The following is an 18003-nucleotide window of genomic DNA, read 5'->3' on the forward strand; positions in this document are numbered from 1 at the left end:
CACGGCAACTGCTCGAAGGTGAACGAGTCTGGGTTACGTTCTGCTAAGAGAACGGCAAGGGAGCTCTTAGGCAGGGCTCACGGGGGACTCTCTGAGGGGCTGGCACATGCGCTGGGGAGGAAATGAGTGAGCCACGTGGAGAGTCAAAACACTAAGGGCAAAGGCCCGGAGGGCGGGCTAGGGCGGGTGGTTAGAGGACAGGGCAGTGGGGCCCAGCTCTCCCACCTCCGCCATCAGGGGCCACACAGGGCTCCCTGTCGTCCCCTCTGCCTGGAGCGCTCTTCCTCACCCCAGCGGCTTATGGGTCTAGCCCATAAGCCCTAAGAGGGCACTGCGTGCGTCAACCATTACCGTGTCCCCCATACCCAGCACAGGGCAGGAGACCCACCGCAGGCCCACCAGGAAGAAGGAATGAACAGATGCACTCTCTCTGACCTTCACAGGGTCAATGTAATTATCCCTGCTCTGCAGATGAGGAAACAGGCTTGGACATGAGCTGGCCTGACCCCATCTCTTGTGGCCTCTCTGTCAAGCCAGGCGTTTCCATGGGGAAGCCTTGTGCTAATCCTCTCTCCCAAGGGTCTTACTCAGCTGCCATTGGGAAAGGGCCTGATGTTCCTGCTGCAGCTTCGCACCGGTGGTCGCTGGTGGGAGCTCTTGCCTGGGTACCCTGCTCTGAGAGTCAGGTGCCCCTGCTCTGCGTACCTGCTGGGGACCTGACTCAGAGGGGACAAGCCTCTGCTCTGGGAAATGATGTCATTTTTCATAATTGGAATGGTGGTGGGGAAGGTATGATTTAGAGCAGCCAAATGGAAGGACACTTGCATGAATGGATACTTCATTTTGGAAGAAGCAGCCGCCTCCAAACTGTCCTTGGGCAGGGAGGGGTATTGGGGAAGCTCCCTCCCCCATCAGGCAGCTCTGCCCACAGTCCTTGGGTGGGAGGTGGGTCTTGGGCCTGTTGTGATAGGAAGTGGACTCCGGGGGGTGGGGTGGGGGGGACACGTATCGGACCTCTGCAGCTTCTCCCATCCTCACGGAACCTCTGGACTTTGTCCGGGCAAGAGAGACACTATCTCCTCCCTGTAGGGCCCTGCTGAACCCTGGGAGGACCAGGAGAGACTCTCCTCACAGGCTCACTCTGTCTCTCCCTCTCCACTCCGCAGACTCCATTCCTGAACTCGACAACCTACCCAACTACTCACCCGTCCACCCACCCAACTCATCATCCATCTACCCAATGAACCACCTACCCATCTATCCACCCACCTCCCTACCCCAACCCAACCACCCATCCATCCACCTACTCAACCCATCATCTATCTACTCACCAATCTACCCATCTATCCACCTACCTGCTCACCCATCTAACCCAACCTCCATCCAATTACCCACCCATCTATTCATCCACCTCCATCCATCCACCTATTCACCTAGCTCTCTAACACAACCATCCATCTACCCACCCACCCACCCACTGTCATCTATCCATCTACCCCCCCACCTGCCCATTCATCTAGCCCCGCCACCCATCTATCCACCACTGACCCACCTATGCATCTACCTACTCACCTGTCATCCATCCACTTACCCACCCAAAATCTATTATCCACCCAGCCAGCCATTCATCTATCCACCCACCCATCCAACTAACCCCATCACCCATCTATTTACCTTCTCACCCACCTAGCCAACCATCCACCGACCTGCCCACCCATCGCTCACTCTCCCGTGTACCTCCCAACCCCTCGGTGCACTTGCGCATGCCCCCAGCCTGTATCCAGCGACCAGCCACCCGCCCGCCTGTCCCCTCCCCTGCGCCAACCTGGCCCACCTCAGGACCGTGGGCGTGCTGGGCTCCACGGAGGTGACGATGTTCTTCATGCCCGTGTTGTGCAGCACGCTGGGCCTCTGCTGGATGGCGTCCTGGGTCCGGGGTGAGATGGGCGAGTGCTGGTGGGAGTGGGAGTGGGAGGCGGGGCGGCTGCCGCCGCTCCCACCCCCGCCGCCGCCGCCGCCGCCGCCGCTCTGCTCCGTACCTGGTGGAAACAAGCCGTGGGGTCAGAGGGACGGGCCACGCGCAGCCGCAGGGACCCCCGGGGTGCGCGCTGGCGGCTCCGACGTCCTACCGGGTCTCCAGATGGGCGCGTGCTCCACCGTGGTGGCGGACGCGAGGATGGACTTCTCCCGATCGCGCTCCCGTTCCCGCTCCCTCTCGGACGAGGCCGAGGCCGTGGGCTTTGTCAAGTGAGTGGGGCCTCCTGGAAACCCAAAGGCCTGCGGCTCAGCCCCGGGGACAGGAAGGGCCCTGGACTTGTCTTCCGGGGTGGAACAGAGAGGGCAAGGCATCTGCCCGAGGACGCCCAGAACGGGGCTGGGGGCGTCACCTGGGGAGAGCGGGGAGCTGCTGAGCCGGCTGCTGAAGTGCTGCGGTGCCGTGGGGAGGTAGGCTAGGCGGTCCATGGCGGTGGCCGGAGTGCCTGGTGTCGGGGGCACCAGCACAGGCAGGTGTGGCACTTGGGACAGGTCGATGATGCCTGGGAGAGAGGAGGTGGGGCCGGGCTGCAGCGGTCGGGGGAGGAGAGGGGCCAGGCTGCCTGCTGGCGGGACCACCCCAGCCGGTGGAGCGCCGCGCGTCCTCTGAGAAGCAGCGCGGCCGGACGCTCCCTCCTGGGTCCCCGCACCGGGCCCGCAGGACCCTTCTCTGAATGCCGGGTGCTCGCAGCACCCGTCCCTTCGCCCCCAAACCCTGAAGTGGATGTGGCTTGCAGCTGGCACCCCTGCATACCTTGCTATGCCCATTTTGCTCTTTTTGTGTGCGCTCGGTGTGCCCTTTCTGCCTTTGACCCTATGCAGTCGGCTCCTGGTATTCAGTCCCCACTGTATGAAATACCTAGTGTGACCGATTTTACCAACTGGACCGTAACTAGTGCTTGGTTGTTCCGGAAGAACATTCCAGAAGTGTTTCCACAAGGCGACTGTAATATGCATATGCAAAGCAACCACGGGCTGGTTTCGAGTCAAGGGAACCTGAAGTTCAAACAGCCTCACATTTCCATCTTTTTTTTTTTTTTTTTAAACTCCAAGGACTGCACATACCAAGAGGACACAAGCACATGCACAGCCCGTGTGTATGCGTCCAGGACACACACCACACACAACCCTGCACCACCCGCCAGGTCTGTGTGCGCTCTCAGCGCAGTGATACCACCCGAGCCTCTAAGGCAACTGCTCTAGCCACCTCGGCAAGGACAGACGTGCACGCGTGGGCACGCACGTGTCCTGGGCTCTCAGGACCCCGGGCAGACCAGGAATAAGGCCAATTCTGGGTGGCGGGTTCTGCCCACCCGCGTGCCTGGCAGCGCTCTGCCCCACCCACCTCGCGGGCCGGCGGCGTAGTTGAGCGCCAGCGAGGACTCGCGGGGCGACAGGCCCCTCAGCATGTCAGCTCGCTGGGCCATGGCGGTGGCCGCGTTGTGGTGCATCTGCTGCGAGGTGATGTAGTCGTTGATGATTGTCTGGCGGTTCTCCAGTGCCGCCGTGTCGGGGTAGCCGCGGATGAGGTAAGGCGGGTACAGGTGTGGGTAGGTGGGGTTGGGGGCCAGGTGCCGGGGCAGGTAATAGGCAGCGGCTGCCGGGAGAAGGGGAGCAAGGTCAGGCCGGCCCACACCTCGGCTGGGAATACCCCCCACCGCCGCCTGTCTCAGTGCCCTCACAGCTTCTCCCAAACACCCCCCAGAAAACAGAACTGAGAGCCTAGAAGGAGAAAAACCCTCGCTGCGCCAACACACATGCGGGTGCCTCTGATTGATAATGTTCTTTGGACGGAAATTCCCCCAAACACAGGGCATACAAAATGGGGATCACTAAAATACCTAAGGGCTGCATCTTTCTAAACAGATTTTCAGATCATGTCCATCTGGGGAACGCTCACCCTTGAGCCCTCTTTTGATACATTTGCAATTTTAAAGGCACTGATAAGTCCGCAGGAAAAGAAAACCACTGAAAAACGTTTAACCCAGCATGTCCCTCAGACCCCTAAAAGAAATTCTGTTTTTCACCTAAACTGTTGACATGATTACACTGTTGGGTCTCCTCCCCACCATGCCTCAGTTTCCCCACTTAGTAGCGCCTAGTTGATGCCTGAGGAGCCCTTGGGCTGACACTGACGCCGCGGGGTTCTATGGGTCCGGGACAATCACCTGCATCCAGAGGGATCCCACGGGGGATGGAGGTGGGGTCGAAGGCCAGCGGGATGTGGCCGCGGTACAGGTCCACGCCACTCACGCCCCGGAGCAGGTGCTCGTAGGGCGACATGGGGTGGGGGTGATGTTCAGGCACGGTGCTGTGTGGGGACTTGGCGATCTCACGGGGCGTGGACGTCAGCTTTCGGTCCTGGGATGCCTTGCTGGACGAGAGGCTGCCTGTGGGGACGGGCCAAGTGGGGATGGCATCAGACCTCTGTGCCAGAGGTGTCCCAGCCCCCAACACGGGGGCTGCCGAGGCTAGTGCTTATGGGAAGCCATTTGAGGCTAGGGTCTCTGGGATCCCAGGGACCAGGCCTCGTCATCCATCCATTTGCGTCTAGTTCATTTTTCCTTTTATTTATTCATTCACTCACTTGCTTCTGTTTTTTAGGTCTTTTACAAAGTTCATTCTTTCTTTCTTCCCTTCGTTCCCTTTCTTGTGCATTCCTTCAATCAGCCAAAAATATTTGTTAAGTGTCTACGACATGCCGAGCACTTTCTAAGAGCTAGGGCGCTGAACAAAACAGAAAAATCCTGGCCCCTGTGGGGCTGACATTCAATGCAGGAGACAGATGATCAACTAGTCATCGAAAAAGAATTTCAGAGTAATAAATTCTCTGAAGAAAATTTTTAAATGTGACAGAATGTGACCAGAATAGTGAAGGGGGGGGGGAGGGTGGTCATAAGAGACCTCCCTGAGGATGTGACATTTGAAGAGAGTCCTGAAGGGCGCATAAGAAACCAGTTAGGTAAAGATCTGAAAGGCGGGTGGCGGGGTTGGGGGGGGGGCGCGGATTTCAGGCAAGGGAACAGCATGTGCAAAGGTCTTGAGCAAAGAATGAGCTGAGTGTGGTCAAGGAAGAGAGATAAAGCGGCAGATAAAGGAATTTGGCAGTAAGATGGAAAGGTGGGTGGGGCGGGATCCTGCAGGCTCCCAAGGCCATGGTGGAAAAGGGTGATTTCTTTCCTAAGTGCAGTGAGAAGTCACTAGAAAGATTTAAGCAGAACAGTAGCGTAATCTGATGTAAATATTTCAAAGAAGTATTCAGGCTGCCGTTTGGGGAGCAGATTATTAGCAGGACAAGAGAGAAGTCAGGGGAGCCAGGTGGTCTGGAGGTGGCCGGGAGATGGAGAGAATTCTGAGGATGGTCTGGAGGTAGCACCCACTGGTCTGGCAGGTGGAATGGATGTGGTGGCCCCGAGGTTGCTCCTGAGCTAAGGCGTGGGCGGTAAGGCAGTTTCAGAGACCGGAGCCCAACGACGCCCCGCCCACCCCGAGGCCCCGCCCCACCCCGTGGCCCCGCCCCACCTCGCGCCCCGCCCCACGCACCCTCCTGCAGGCGCGGGGTTGGCTCCCGTGTGGTCACCGGTGATCCGCGGGGTAGGTGGCTGGCGAAGGGCGCCGCGTGGTCCTCGTAGGTCAGGGGGCTCTGCCGTGGCTTGCCCAGCTCAGGCACGATGACCGGGGCCCCCCGGGTGATGGAGCCCCCCGAGCTGCTGACGGCGCCCGGCCGGCTCTTCAGACTCTCCTCGTAGCAGGCGCGCTCCAGCGCCCGGGTGTCGGCCATCACGTCCAACGGGTGCACCGCCGGGAACGTCCGGCCGGGGCTGCCGATGATGGAGCGCACGTCGTGCTTTTTGGAGCCGGTGGAGGACGTGCTGGTGTCATACTTGAGCGGGGTGCCCTGAGGGGCGAGGGGGGGATGAGCACCAGCTACACAACCTCTCTAAGCCTCCGTTTCTCAGCTATGAAATGGGAGCGACATCTCATGCCTCCAGGGGCGGGGGAGGAAGGGCTTTGCTAAGCCTAAGATGAGTGCACACCTGTCCCTGCCCTGCCCACCCCTGTCCTGGACCCTGGCCCCCGGAGCCACCTGGGGGGCTGCAGAAGGGGGCACAAAGTTCAGAGGTCAGCCCTTCCTGGAGCAAGTGGGGGAACCTCTGTTGGCCCTTGGGGTTCGCTGGAAAGAGATTTAACACCCCCATGAGGGCAAATACCTTCTTCCTGTCAGTCTGGGACCCTCTGCGGCCCACCCAATGTCAAGCCAGAAAAGCCAGCCGCAAAATCCAGTTCCACCGCCCTGAGGCTCAAGTCTTGGAGGTCAGGGCTGAGGTTTATGCTTGCTCTATGGCCAGAAAGGGCAGCTGAAGAAACGGGGGTCATCGGCGAGCTGCAGCCCGGCCGCCTGGGAGAAGACCCCACCCTGTCTACGCAGGCCGGGGAAACCCAGGATACGGTGGGCTCTGTGTCTTTGCCAAGTAAGAGAACTCTGCTTTTATCCAGGAATGTTTTAATTACTTTAAGAAGGGGAAATGCCCTTATTTTAAAAAGAATATTCCAGAATCAGACTGGCCTCCCTTTTAGATCCATGGGGGACTCTTGCCAATGGCTTCACAACTGCCCAGAGGCTGAGAGCCAAACCCGTCCCCTGGCCTTCGACGATCTTCCCACCGCTCCCGCCTTCTCCCGGGGCACCTCTGTGCCGTGAGCCAACTGTAGGCCTCCTGGACACCCTCCCCAGTCCCTGCCACCTCACAGCCACGCAGCCCCCGACGGATCCCACGCTCCTTCCTCATTCACATCAGCCACCTCTGACCACGTGAAGAGACAGTGGTCCTTAGGTGGTTTCCACCGACCAGCTCCTCACACGATCAGAGCTCATCTTCCCCTACCAGGCTGGGGCCTCTGGGGGGCCAGAGCCACGGGGCTGGGGGTAGGGTGAGGTGCAACATGCTGGTGGGAGGAGTGGATGCCAAGAAGCAAAGACGTTGCAGATTTGGGGGCATCTGGATTTGAGATGCACAACTGCCATTTACTTGCTGTGTGACCCTGGACAAGTTGTTCAACCTCTCTGAACCTGTTTGCTCACCACTAAAATGCGGACAGTAAGAGAACTACCTCAGAGTGCTGCTGTGAGGGTTAGATAAGTCATGATGTCTTATGGTCATGGATCAAGGGTTCGATCCATGACCGGCGTTCATTATTACATCTAGCTCTGGAGTTTGGCAAGCTTCTTGACCTCTCTGGGCCTCAGTTTCTCCACCTGGAGAATGGGGATGATAGGTATGACTCTCCTGGGCTGTAAATACAATTGAACGAGGTCATGGATATAGTATAACGGCCCTGGTATGGAATCCGGAATGTACGTGATGACGGCTCAGTGATGAGCAGCTGTGTGATCTTGGGCACGGCACTCAGCAAGTCTGGGCCTCAGTTTCCCCATTTGTAGGGGCCAGAGCGGAGCCCATCAGCACCCGCCGCCCCGATCTTGGCCCAGCCGCCCAGCCCTGCGCCCGTACCTGCGTGATGGAGCCCTCCTTGAGCGGCCGCGGGGCCAGGGGCAGTTCAGGCGTGCGCCGCAGCTCCTCCCGTGGAATCTCATGGATGGAGCGGCCGGCCTCCTTCACTGTCGCCACCAGGCCCTCGTGGGCCGGCTTCAGCTTCAGGGGGCCCAGGGCCTCCAAGGGCCGGGCCTTGTAGGCCTCGGCCAGGTCCCGTGGGGGTGGGGGGGGCGGGGGCGGCGTGCCCTCACGCTTCAGGAGCTTGGCCTCCCGACGCTGGTAGTCTTCCTGGGCCTCCACGTAGGATCGTGGGATCCCTGCCAGGGAGGACGGGGCGCTGACCCTTGCACCTGCACCCCACATCGCCCATCCTAACCTGGGGCCTCCATGCTGGCAGATTCTGGAGCCAGACTACCTAGGTTCAAGTCCTCACTTGCTGTGTGACCTTGAGCACATGACCTGACCTCTCTGAGCCTCAATTTCTTCATATACAGAATGGGAGTAGTAACTGAAACACCTCACCAAGTCATGAACATTCAGTGAGATAATATAGATAAAATGCATAAAATGGGGCCTCACAATAGCTGGCTTGCCACTGACCAGCCAGGAGAACTTGGGCAGGGTATCTGACCTCTTTCATCCTCCCACCAGTTGTATCTTCCTCTTGGAGTCTGTTCCATAAGATAATATATAGAGAGCACTTGGGGTAGCACCGAGCGCAGAGTACAGTAGATGCTCAATAAATGACATCTACAAAGTTGAGGGTGATGGGTAGTATTTTGCTTTCTCTTTTTGTTTTCAAATACATAAGGAATGCCTTGCTCTGCCTTTCAACCTGCACACATACCTGTCATGTACACGTGTATTACGTGCCTTTCCACACACCTGGGCACCCATGGCACTCTGGTATGCCTTCCCTCCCCCGCCCACGCTGACTGTAAACCCGAGGGCTTGTTGTAGCTGCCGCGAGGGCGTGGTGGCCAGGGGGCACCTGGGGAGCAGAGGGCAGGGTACCTTGCGTGATGGAGCCTCGGATGTGGTGCTGCTCCTTGAGGTGGTGGGGGCTGTGTCGCTCGGGCGGGATGGCGCGGCCCATGAGACCTGGGGGGGGAGGGCAAGAGCATCATCGCGTGGCTCCCCGGGCCGGCCTTGGCAGTGACGAGCCAGGGTCTACAGCGCCCCCTCCCAGCAGCGGGCCCCTCCAGCCACTTGGTGTCGGTCCCCATGATGATAGTGGTGGCGGCATAGGACCACTTCCCGGGCCCTGTGCTACCTCCAGATGGAGTTTCAGAAAAACCCAGCCTCAGTTTTCCTATCTGTCAAGTAGGGCCAACCATCCCATCTCCTCCCTCCAGGGGGAGCTGAGAGAGAGAAATTCTCTCCCTTTCCTGCCATCACCCAGCAAGTAGGGAAGCCCCCCCGGGGCAGGTCCTAGGCCCTCCACTGGCCCTTCTGTGCCCCCTGGAGTAGGGAGCTGGGCAGGGCACACACCTTCGATGCTGGCTGAGGAGATGGCCCTGCTGACACGGCCCTCCATCATGTCATAGGTGCGCTTGGGGGCGGCCGTCTCGTGGGGAGGTCCTGAGCTGCTCCTGCCATCCTCCTTGGAGCACTGGGACACGGACATGCCACCTGGAAACCAGACCGATCTCACGATGAGGGGCAGCCCCAGGGCAACTGTGTGCACTGGGCCTAGGACCAGCAAACCGGCCGGGCCCAAGGGGCAGGAGTCAACAGCCTGCGGTCCAGCCCAGGGCCTGTTCTGCTGGCAGGTAGGTGTGTGCCTTTGACCACGCACGGGTATGTGAGTCTGTGCACAAACACGTCCACTCGTGGGAGCCGACACGTGACGTGAACATGTGTAACCACGTGCACGTGAGCAAAGATGCACCAGCCGAGTGTGAACATGCAGGGTTACCACAACCATTTGTGTGTGTCACTGTGGGTCTCTGTGTGCGTGCATATGTGTGAGAGTGTGTGTGTGTGCGCACCTGGCCACTGAGAACAAAGTGAGGCCACATGCAAGAAACTATGTGCACCTGTGTCCACGTGGGGAGAGTGTGTGTCTGCGGGGGGGGGGGGTGGGGGAGGGAGGGGATGAGGAGTGTCCACACCCGAGGCGGCCTCGCCAAGCCAGGCTGAGCCCAAAGGGCGAGCACCTCAGGCTGGGCACGCGGGCCCCCGACAGGCCGAGGGTCTGAGCAGCCAGGAGGCGAGCCCTGAGGAGGCCAAGGCTTGGTCTCGCCCATCAGGCTGGGGGCTCCTCGAGTGGAGGCCTCTTCTTCCAAGGGTGGCTGAGTCCGTGGGTATCAGAAGCAAGTTCCCGAGAGCCCCGTGCCTGCCCCTTGGGATAAAGGGCGCGCTCGCTCTCCCAGGATTTCCAGTCATGACCCCATGGGATCCTCAGGGCATGAGCTACTCCAGGGGCTGCAAACTGGTGGCCAGCGGATAGACCGCGTTGCTGCTCCAAATTTTGCTCAAAATTAATTGCTGATGTTTAAACACTGAGAGATTTCAGATAAAAACAGAGAGACTAGAAGTCTGGCCAGCGAGCTCACACTCGTTACAGGGCAACAGTCAGCTATCAGAGAACAGAGGCGGGGCCCCTGTGGACACAGCCATCACTCTCCGGGTCCTCCCCGCCCCCTACTGCCTTCCACCTGGCCTGCGGCCCTCACTAGTCCCAGGAAGCACGTGAGAAATTAAAGGCCTTGATTTACACCCATTCTGCAGATGACAAACTTAAGGCCTGTAGGGGCTCAAGAACTGATCTGGAGGCCTGAGCTGAGATGCCACCCAGGGCTCTGATCACAACACCTCGACTACCAGCCTCTCCGTCTGCCCTTCCAGGGCCCCTGACCATCCCCCAGGGCCCTCAGCCGGGTACCGAGGTTGGCACAGAAGACGCAGCTGACACCCTGTCCCCAAGACCGTCTCCACCACTTGGCAGCAGAGAGAGGCAAGTGCCTAAGCCCCACGGTACCACCTCCGCTTCCCGGGACCTGGGAGGCGGGAGGGCAGTCGGGCCAGGCGGAGGCGGAGGGAGAGGAAAAAGCGCCCGCCGCCGCCAGAGGAGAAGCAGTTTGCAGCCCTACAGCTGCCAGCCGCTGAGAGGGGCGCCCATTAGCAGCTTTTATCTCCGTGCCCCTGGGTGCCCGAGGCTGCCGGGAAATTCACATCCCAGCCCTTTACTTCCTTAACTCCTTCCAGGCGGGGCTCCCTGGCTGGGGAACCAGAGAGGGTGAGAGGAGTGAGGAGCACTGAAGTGGGGGGCCCAGGGCTCAGGGGGGTGGCGCATCACCCTGGTCATCGCCCCTTCCTGCCACCCACAGCGTTTGCCAGGAGCGTTGGGCCAGAGGCATGGGGGAGTAAGCCTGGGCTTCTGCTCCCTGGGCCTGTTCCCCTACTACACATCTAGCAAGGCTGGCCACAAGTTTGCTTCCTAAATTGTAAAGAACCGGGCAGAGGTGGAGACAGCTAAAGCCAATCCTTACCTGCTGCTGGCTTACATACCTGCAGGGATGGGGAGGTCACCCCTTCTCCTGGTGTCACCCCAGCCTTGCCTCCCTGTGAACCCACCTCAATGGGCCAAACACCCCCGCCCCTGCTCCCCCAGTCCCAGGCCTCCTTTTCTCTTGAGGGGCCAGGAGGGTGGACACACAGAAGGACCACTGGACATCACTGCACCTCAGCTCCCACATCCGTGAAATGAGAAGACATGCCTTCGCCCTGGCTCTCAACCACACGAAGCTGACAGGAGGGCAACACACTCCCACAGATTCGTTTTCTGAAGACATCTGGCTGCCCTTTAACCCCAACCATGTTTTCTGGACCCTTCTCTCTTGACCAACTCCAGAAACACCAAAGTCTGGGGTTTGGTGGGCAAGCCACACTGGATGCGGGCAGGTTTCCGTGACTCAAGATTAACAAGGTGACGTCCCATGTGCATCCTGGGTGGGCGTCCTGAGAGCTCTCTGAGGGGGCTTCATCCACTGGGCCCCCAGCATATAGGCGGCCCCCAGTAAACACCAAGTGACCAGATGACCAGCCACCTCCAGGTCACCACTGGTCCTCTCACCTAGAGGGTCCTTCCTGGGCATCAAAGATGCCCGAGGATGGGAGGGCCGGGCCAGCCCCTGCCCGCCCACCAGCTCCTGGCAGCCATGACGGACGACGGGACTCACCCTCGTAGGACAGCACGTGGCCCTTCTTGCCCTCGTAGATGACGTGGCCCTTGGGCAGGCCGTCCTCCCGGCTGCGGTCCAGGCGGCTTGGGCTGTCCTCACCGATGATCCTGGTGATGGTGCCCTTGTACAGGACGTCGGCTGGAGTGCCCTGGGGGTGCGGAGGGGGTGAGTGCCCGCGGGCTCCGGCCGGGGACCCCCACGCTCGCCAGACACGACCCAGCACGCGTACATGTGCGCCTTCCAAATCCACACACAGGCACACGTGTCCACACATGTACTGCTTCAGAAGGGCAGAGCCCACCGGAACACAACCACGCAGAACAAAGCATCAGTGATATTAATAATAAGTGCTGAACACTTTCTATACATCGACTCATTTAACCCTGGAAATAACCCTAAGTCAGGTACTATCGTGCCTATTTCAGATGAGGAAACTGAGGCACCAAGAGGCAAGGTGACCTCGCCCAGGGTCACCTGGCTAACGAGGGGCAGAGCCGAGACTGGAACCCAGGCAGTCTGGCCCTGGAGTCTGTGTTGCAACCTGTACTGTATGAATTTTACTTTCTCAGAGCCTGGACGCTGGGATGTCAGCCACGTGCCTGTGACCACATGTCATTCCCAAAACCAGAATGGGGACTCAAATCAGGGCAGGACACCAGAAATCTTAGCTCTAACCCAGGGTTTCTCAACCTCGGCACTGTGACCTGTGGGCCAGATGATTCTTTGAGGTGGGGGCCAACCTGGGCACCGTAGGACCTTTAGCAGCACTCCCCCCTGGGCTCTACCCACTAGATGGCGGTAGTGCATGTGACCCCCAATCTGCTCCCCCCAAGATGTGACAATCACAAATGTCCCTAGACATTGCCCAGTGTCCCCTGGGAGGCAAAATTGCCCCCGATCAAGAAACAGTGCCTTAGAGCTCCCTGTTGGGGGCTGTATTCAGGCAGAGAGAAGATAGCCACGTGGGGTAGTGTCCTGCCTTCGACTTCCAAGAACACGAGTCGGGGGTCAGAATATGAATCTGGAGTCAGACTGCTGGAGGGCAAACAGCAGGTTTACCAACAAGTTGCTGTGTGACCTTTGTCAAGTCACTTTGCCTCTCTGAGCCTCAGCCTGTACATCTACAAAACGGAGACAATCTCTGTATACGATCCTCAAAGGCACCCATCACAGACAAGCTGTCCCCAAATCAAGACGTCTCTCTTCTGTTTCTACGATTCCAAGAGCTGACTGAGAGATGCGGCTCCAACTGCGCGCCAAGCCCTAGGCTGGTGCACTTCGAGTCTCCCCCTGGGAGCTTCTCTGCCAAGAAACATCCTTCTGTGGGGTAAGGGCAGCAACTGGCACCCCTGGCTTTCATCCCAGATCCTGGTCTGCAAGCAGGGGAAAAGCAAGACACCCTGAATCCAGACCGGTCTCCCGAGACGTCTCAAAGCAGACGCCCTAGATAGGATCCCTTGGCCACACTTTAAAAGGCTTGTGCACAAACAGTGTAGAATAAATGGGCTTTAGTTTGGGTGATAGATAATTCAGGGGCGGGAAGCCACCTCTCTCATCAGGAGAGCCCACGGCAGGGGAGCCGGCAACTTCCCATCAGGAACGGCTCCTCCAGGGGCAGCTGATAGAAGCCCATCCACTGTAAGTCTGTGTGTATGAGTTTGTGTATGTGTGTGTATCCGTGTGTTCCTGAGTTTGTGTGTGTGTGTAAGCCTGTGTGTGTCCCATGACCAGATTTCATCACCTGGGAGTGAGGCTGTGGGGAAGTCTGACCCTCACACATCTGGCAGCTGCCAGAAACAATCGCAAGGCTGTGAATGACCCACATGGCTTGGGTCACGGCCACCTGAAACTGGAGGCAGATGGGTGCCCAGGAGCCTTTAATCCCTAACACCTCTGTGAGGATGACTCAGCAAGAGACACTTTTAGCGAAGGGAAAACTGAGTCAGGGAGCGTCGATCCCCTGCCTGAGTCAGCATGTGGTGGGGCTGGGACTTGAGTGTCTGCAGCCCGGCTTTGGGCCCAGGTACCTGCGCAGCTGCCTTCTAAAGCTCATGATTTCAAAACCAACAGGTTTTAGAGAAACATGAAGCATCAGGGGCTCTCCTCTGTGGTGTGATCTGAGGCCACTGGAGCCAAAGACACCTCCCTATGGGAGCCTGTGGCCTGAAGTTCCACCATTCACGTGCGTGTGTGTGTGTGTTGGGGGGAGGGGTTGTGCGTGTGTGTGTGTGTGTCCAGGCTCCCCTTCCTCTGGCACAGCTGGCACAAAACGCTGGGTCCACTGCTTACTGGCTACACGACCTTGGGTTTAATCTCTGGGCTTCGGTCTTCTCATCTGTAAAATGGGCTGACCTGGACTCTGTGCTAATGTAAACCATCTTGTCTGGAGCGGGTGGAAGGGCAGGAAAAGAAAGCCCGAGGAGCTAAGGACCCCAGGAAGTGGGGGGACCGCCCTCTGTGGTCCACCAGCCAGGGAGGAAGGAGAGGGTTAAACAGGCCCTGTGTACACTAGGAGCCCCGAGCTCAGTTCTGAACCCCCAGTCCTGACACCGGAGGGGCAGAGTGGTCCCTCTGCAAACCCTTGGATGGGGCAGATGTCACCAGCCGATCCCACACTCCTTTCTGCGGAGCTGGATGTGGCCGGGATGCCAACTCCAGCCGTCAGCCTGTCAACACCACGAGGTCAAGGTTGGCACCAGAGGAAACCTCTGTTCTCCAGGACTGAAGTCACAAAAGCGAGGGTTATGGCAGCACGGGGGGAGCCACAGTGGTGTGGGCGGGCTCAGCGGAGCTGCAGAAGCGTCTGTCCACTCACCCCCTTGAAGGCGGGGCGTGTGCAGACTCCCCTCCCTCACTGGCCCCCAAAACTTCGCTGACCTGAACGCCTCCTGTTCCCCGCTCCAGGCACCATGGACACTCGCTGGTCCTGGTGCACACCAGGGACCCTCCCACCTCTCCGCCTTTGCACATGCTGTTCCCTGGGCCCGGAATGCTGATCCCTGAGATTCCTGCAGGGCTCACACCTGAGAGGTCTCCCCGGCTCGCCTGTCTCTGTGGCCTCAGCGGCCCCAGCCATTCTCAATCGCAGTGTTCTACTCAACTCAAAGCACTGGCTACTCTGAAATCACCTGCTCGGTTTTTACCTGTCTGCTTCCTTCTGCTACCCTGCCAGCTCCTTGGGGCCCTTGAGTTTTGTGTTTTGCTCAGCACCTAAAGTCCCAGGTTCCCAGGCTCACGGAATGAGTGGGCACCCCCAGGAAGCCGCCCCATCTACTGAGGCAGATGCTGAGCAGAGATGCTGGGGGAATGGGTGGGCTGCCCACTGCTTTGTCCACAGTCAGGGCCACATCTGGAGACACCGCTTGCTAGTCCCACCCTGGTCCCTCGTGCCACGGCCCCAGGACACCTACATGGGTGATGGAGCCGCGGTACGTGACGGGGCTCTCGGAAGGCACCCGCGTGCTGGGGATGCCCTTGGTGATGCTTCCTCCTGGAACGGAGCCCAGAGACGTCCCTGGAAGACACGAGACACGGGCTGAAGGGGTGTCTGCAGCCCCTCCCCAGGCCCCAGTCCCAGAGCCAACCAGACTGTGCTCCTGGTGACCCACAAGTCTGCCCCACCTCCAGTGTCTCAATGCAGAGGGTCCCCCTGCCCCCAAATGGCGAAGTAGACAATTGCGAAGAGAGGCTGCTGGACCCTCTGGGAGCTGCAGCTTCTTAGCGGGTTTTGGGTGAAGGGTCCCATTCCTGCCTCGACCCTCCCAGCGATGCAGGGGCAGCCGCCGGGGGTGAGCCTAGCTCACATGCCCTCACCTCTCAGCACGGACGTCTCCTGAGCCGTAGGTACCCCCAGGCTCTCCGGTGGCCCAGCCTGGCCCCGTGGGGACAGCTGCTCCTGCTTCACTCCGCTGAAGGGCGCTGGAGATGGGCGAGAGCAGTGAGCCGAGCCTCTGGGCAGGGATTCAGAAGGATGGCCGCCTCCCTGCCCTGTCCAGGGGCTGAGGGACCTCCCCGCCACGCTCGGGCCAGAGTCCCTTAGGGTGAACTGCCCTCCCTCAAGCCCCCAACACAAACAGTGGGAGCCAAGCCTGGGCCATCGAGGTTGAGGGGCCCTAGATCCTTACCCAGCTTCTTGGGGTCCATGGTGAGGGGCAGCCCCATGGTGATGGGGCCCACGGGGGCCTTGGCATGCTCTGAGTACGGGACGTGGAGCTGCACAGACATTCCCTGTGGGAGCAGAGGTCGTGGGGTCACAGAGGCCTCAACCCGCTTTTACGAGGGCCCAAGAGGAGGGGAGCCTCAGGATCACACACGGGTCCGAGAGGCCTGGGGCCTGAGTTCCGGCCCTGCTGCTCCTCTGAGCAACCATGAACAAGTCACTGCCTCTCCTGAGCCTCAGTGCCCTCACCCGTGTGGCGGTCACCATGACCTGGTTTAAAGGAAATGGTGCTCACAAGCGTCTGAGCAAAGCACACGCCTTGCCCCCGCCCTGCGCCACATGGGGGCAGGTCGGAGAGGTGAAGGGGCAGGTGGACCGAGGCTCACCACGTGCCAGGGCTGTGTGTCTAGTGCATGCGATTTTCTGTTTCACAGAAGGGAAACCGAGGCACAGAGAGGTTAAGTAACTTGCCGAGGGCCACACAGTCCGATCGCAGAGCCCATGCTCTTGCATGGCCCATGGAGCGACCTCCCAAGGTCCTGATGCCTGGGTCAGGCACGGGCAGCTCTGACCCAGCCCCTTGGGTGCCCAACCCCCACCCAGACACCATCAGTCCCAGTGATCACCCCCACCCCGACTTTACAGAGGGAAAGACCAAACCCCTGAAAGAGGAAGGGGCGTTCTCCGGGCACCAGGTTGCACAGTTGCTTCTGGGGGGCTGCCCCTCCCACCTCACCTGGGAGATGGCACCCATTTGCCTCTCAAGGACGCTGGGGTGCTTGGTGGAGGAGATGAGGGGCGGCGGGTTGGAGATGGTGGGTGGGCGTGGTAGGACGGGCCGGGCGCTGTCATGGAGGCCCAGGGGCAGCGGGTGACCTGCAGGGCACGTATCTGTCCATCACAGGGCGCCAGGAGCGTTCAGAGGCAGAGCCCCCAGGCCACTCCCCACCTCGTCCCTGTCCTGCCCAGGTGGGTGCCCGTCCATACGTGCCCCCACTGCTCCTCCCGCCTCTGCCTGATGAGCCGTCTGCATCCTTGGTTCAGACACCACTACCCCAGGGAAGTCTCCCTCCACGCCCCCCAACCCAGGCCCTGGTCCAAGCCCCTCAACTCTCCCCCAGACTCCTTAACTGGTCTCCCCGTTCCCCTTTTACCCTCCAACAGTCCATTCCTCTCACAGGAACCAAAGGGATCTTTTTGGAAAGTCTACTAGTTCACATCCTCCCCTGCTATGAACCTTCTATGGCTCCCCACTGCTCTCCCAGGATAAGGTCTTAGCCTCTGACACAACTTTCAGGTTCACCTGACCTAGTGCTTATGGTCTCCCCAGGCTCATTGGGCACCAAGCTTCTACCATGGCCGCCTGATTCAGTGTCTCAAGCTTCGCCTGCTCTTTCCTGCCTCCGGACCTTTGCACATGCTGTTCCCCCTGCCTGGCATGTCTTTCCCTGTTCTTCTCCTGGCTCTTTCGGCCCACTCATCCTGCAGGATCAGTTCTGCTTAGGATGGCCTTTGCTGACATCACAGTCCTTACTGGCCCCTGGCTACGCCCCTTTGATTGCTGGTGGGGCCTGGCAGGGCTGGAGAACCCAGGAAGGATCTCGAATCCAGCTTGACTAGACTTGTACATCAAAGCAGGCCCTGCCCTCCTCACACTTTTCTCTCCACCTGCCCGCTGTCCACCTCGAAGTCCATGGTGGAACACAGAGCGCCCACTCTCAGCCTGCCCCTCACCGGCTCAAGCACCTCCTAGGGCGCCCCAGCACCAGGTGCTTCAATTGCAATCCTGTAGATTTCTCACGTCTCACCGGAGCCCCCTTCCCCTTCACCGACCAGATCATCCCTCCCGCCAGGACCCTGAGAACCTTCTGCATGCAGTTCCGAGTCAGTGCACACAGTTGGTGCCCAATGATTGCATGCCGGCTGACTCGGCAAGGAGGCCAGGCTCGGGTGAACTACTCACCAGGCGGTGCGTAGGAGAAGGCCAAGGGGTCAGGGGCGTGCGGAGAGGCCTTGATCACCTCGCGAGGGGGCACAGGGAAGGGCAGGCCTGACGTCCAACACGAGGGATCCGTGGGCAGCTTCTGGCCCTCAGCCGCAAAGGCCGGGAAGAACACGGGCTTCTCTG

The 18003-nt window shown here is 59.5% G+C and overlaps 1 protein-coding gene across 24 annotated transcripts in view; it reads right to left on the reverse strand.

Annotated features, from left to right (window-relative positions):
* Nucleotides 1-18003, reverse strand: part of NCOR2 (nuclear receptor corepressor 2) — a 223504-nt gene that overhangs the window by 12100 nt on the left and 193401 nt on the right. For 13 of the 24 annotated variants that reach the window (XM_082353168.1, XM_082353185.1, XM_082353183.1 and 10 more), the window contains 15 exons: nt 17839-18003; nt 16612-16766; nt 15841-15943; nt 15530-15634; nt 15127-15230; nt 11714-11864; nt 9021-9161; nt 8544-8630; nt 7548-7846; nt 5578-5932; nt 4203-4424; nt 3380-3631; nt 2388-2537; nt 2130-2261; nt 1835-2039 (listed from right to left, as the gene is read on the reverse strand). In XM_082353168.1, coding sequence (XP_082209294.1) covers nt 1835-2039; nt 2130-2261; nt 2388-2537; nt 3380-3631; nt 4203-4424; nt 5578-5932; nt 7548-7846; nt 8544-8630; nt 9021-9161; nt 11714-11864; nt 15127-15230; nt 15530-15634; nt 15841-15943; nt 16612-16766; nt 17839-18003 — 2626 coding nt within the window. The remainder of the gene's footprint in view (nt 1-1834; nt 2040-2129; nt 2262-2387; nt 2538-3379; nt 3632-4202; nt 4425-5577; nt 5933-7547; nt 7847-8543; nt 8631-9020; nt 9162-11713; nt 11865-15126; nt 15231-15529; nt 15635-15840; nt 15944-16611; nt 16767-17838) is intronic. The other 11 variants (XM_082353176.1, XM_082353181.1, XM_082353180.1 and 8 more) reach the window with 3 other exon arrangements.

The sequence above is a fragment of the Balaenoptera borealis genome, assembly GCF_965194805.1.
Source record: "Balaenoptera borealis genome assembly, chromosome: 14".
Lineage (NCBI taxonomy): Eukaryota > Metazoa > Chordata > Mammalia > Artiodactyla > Balaenopteridae > Balaenoptera > Balaenoptera borealis.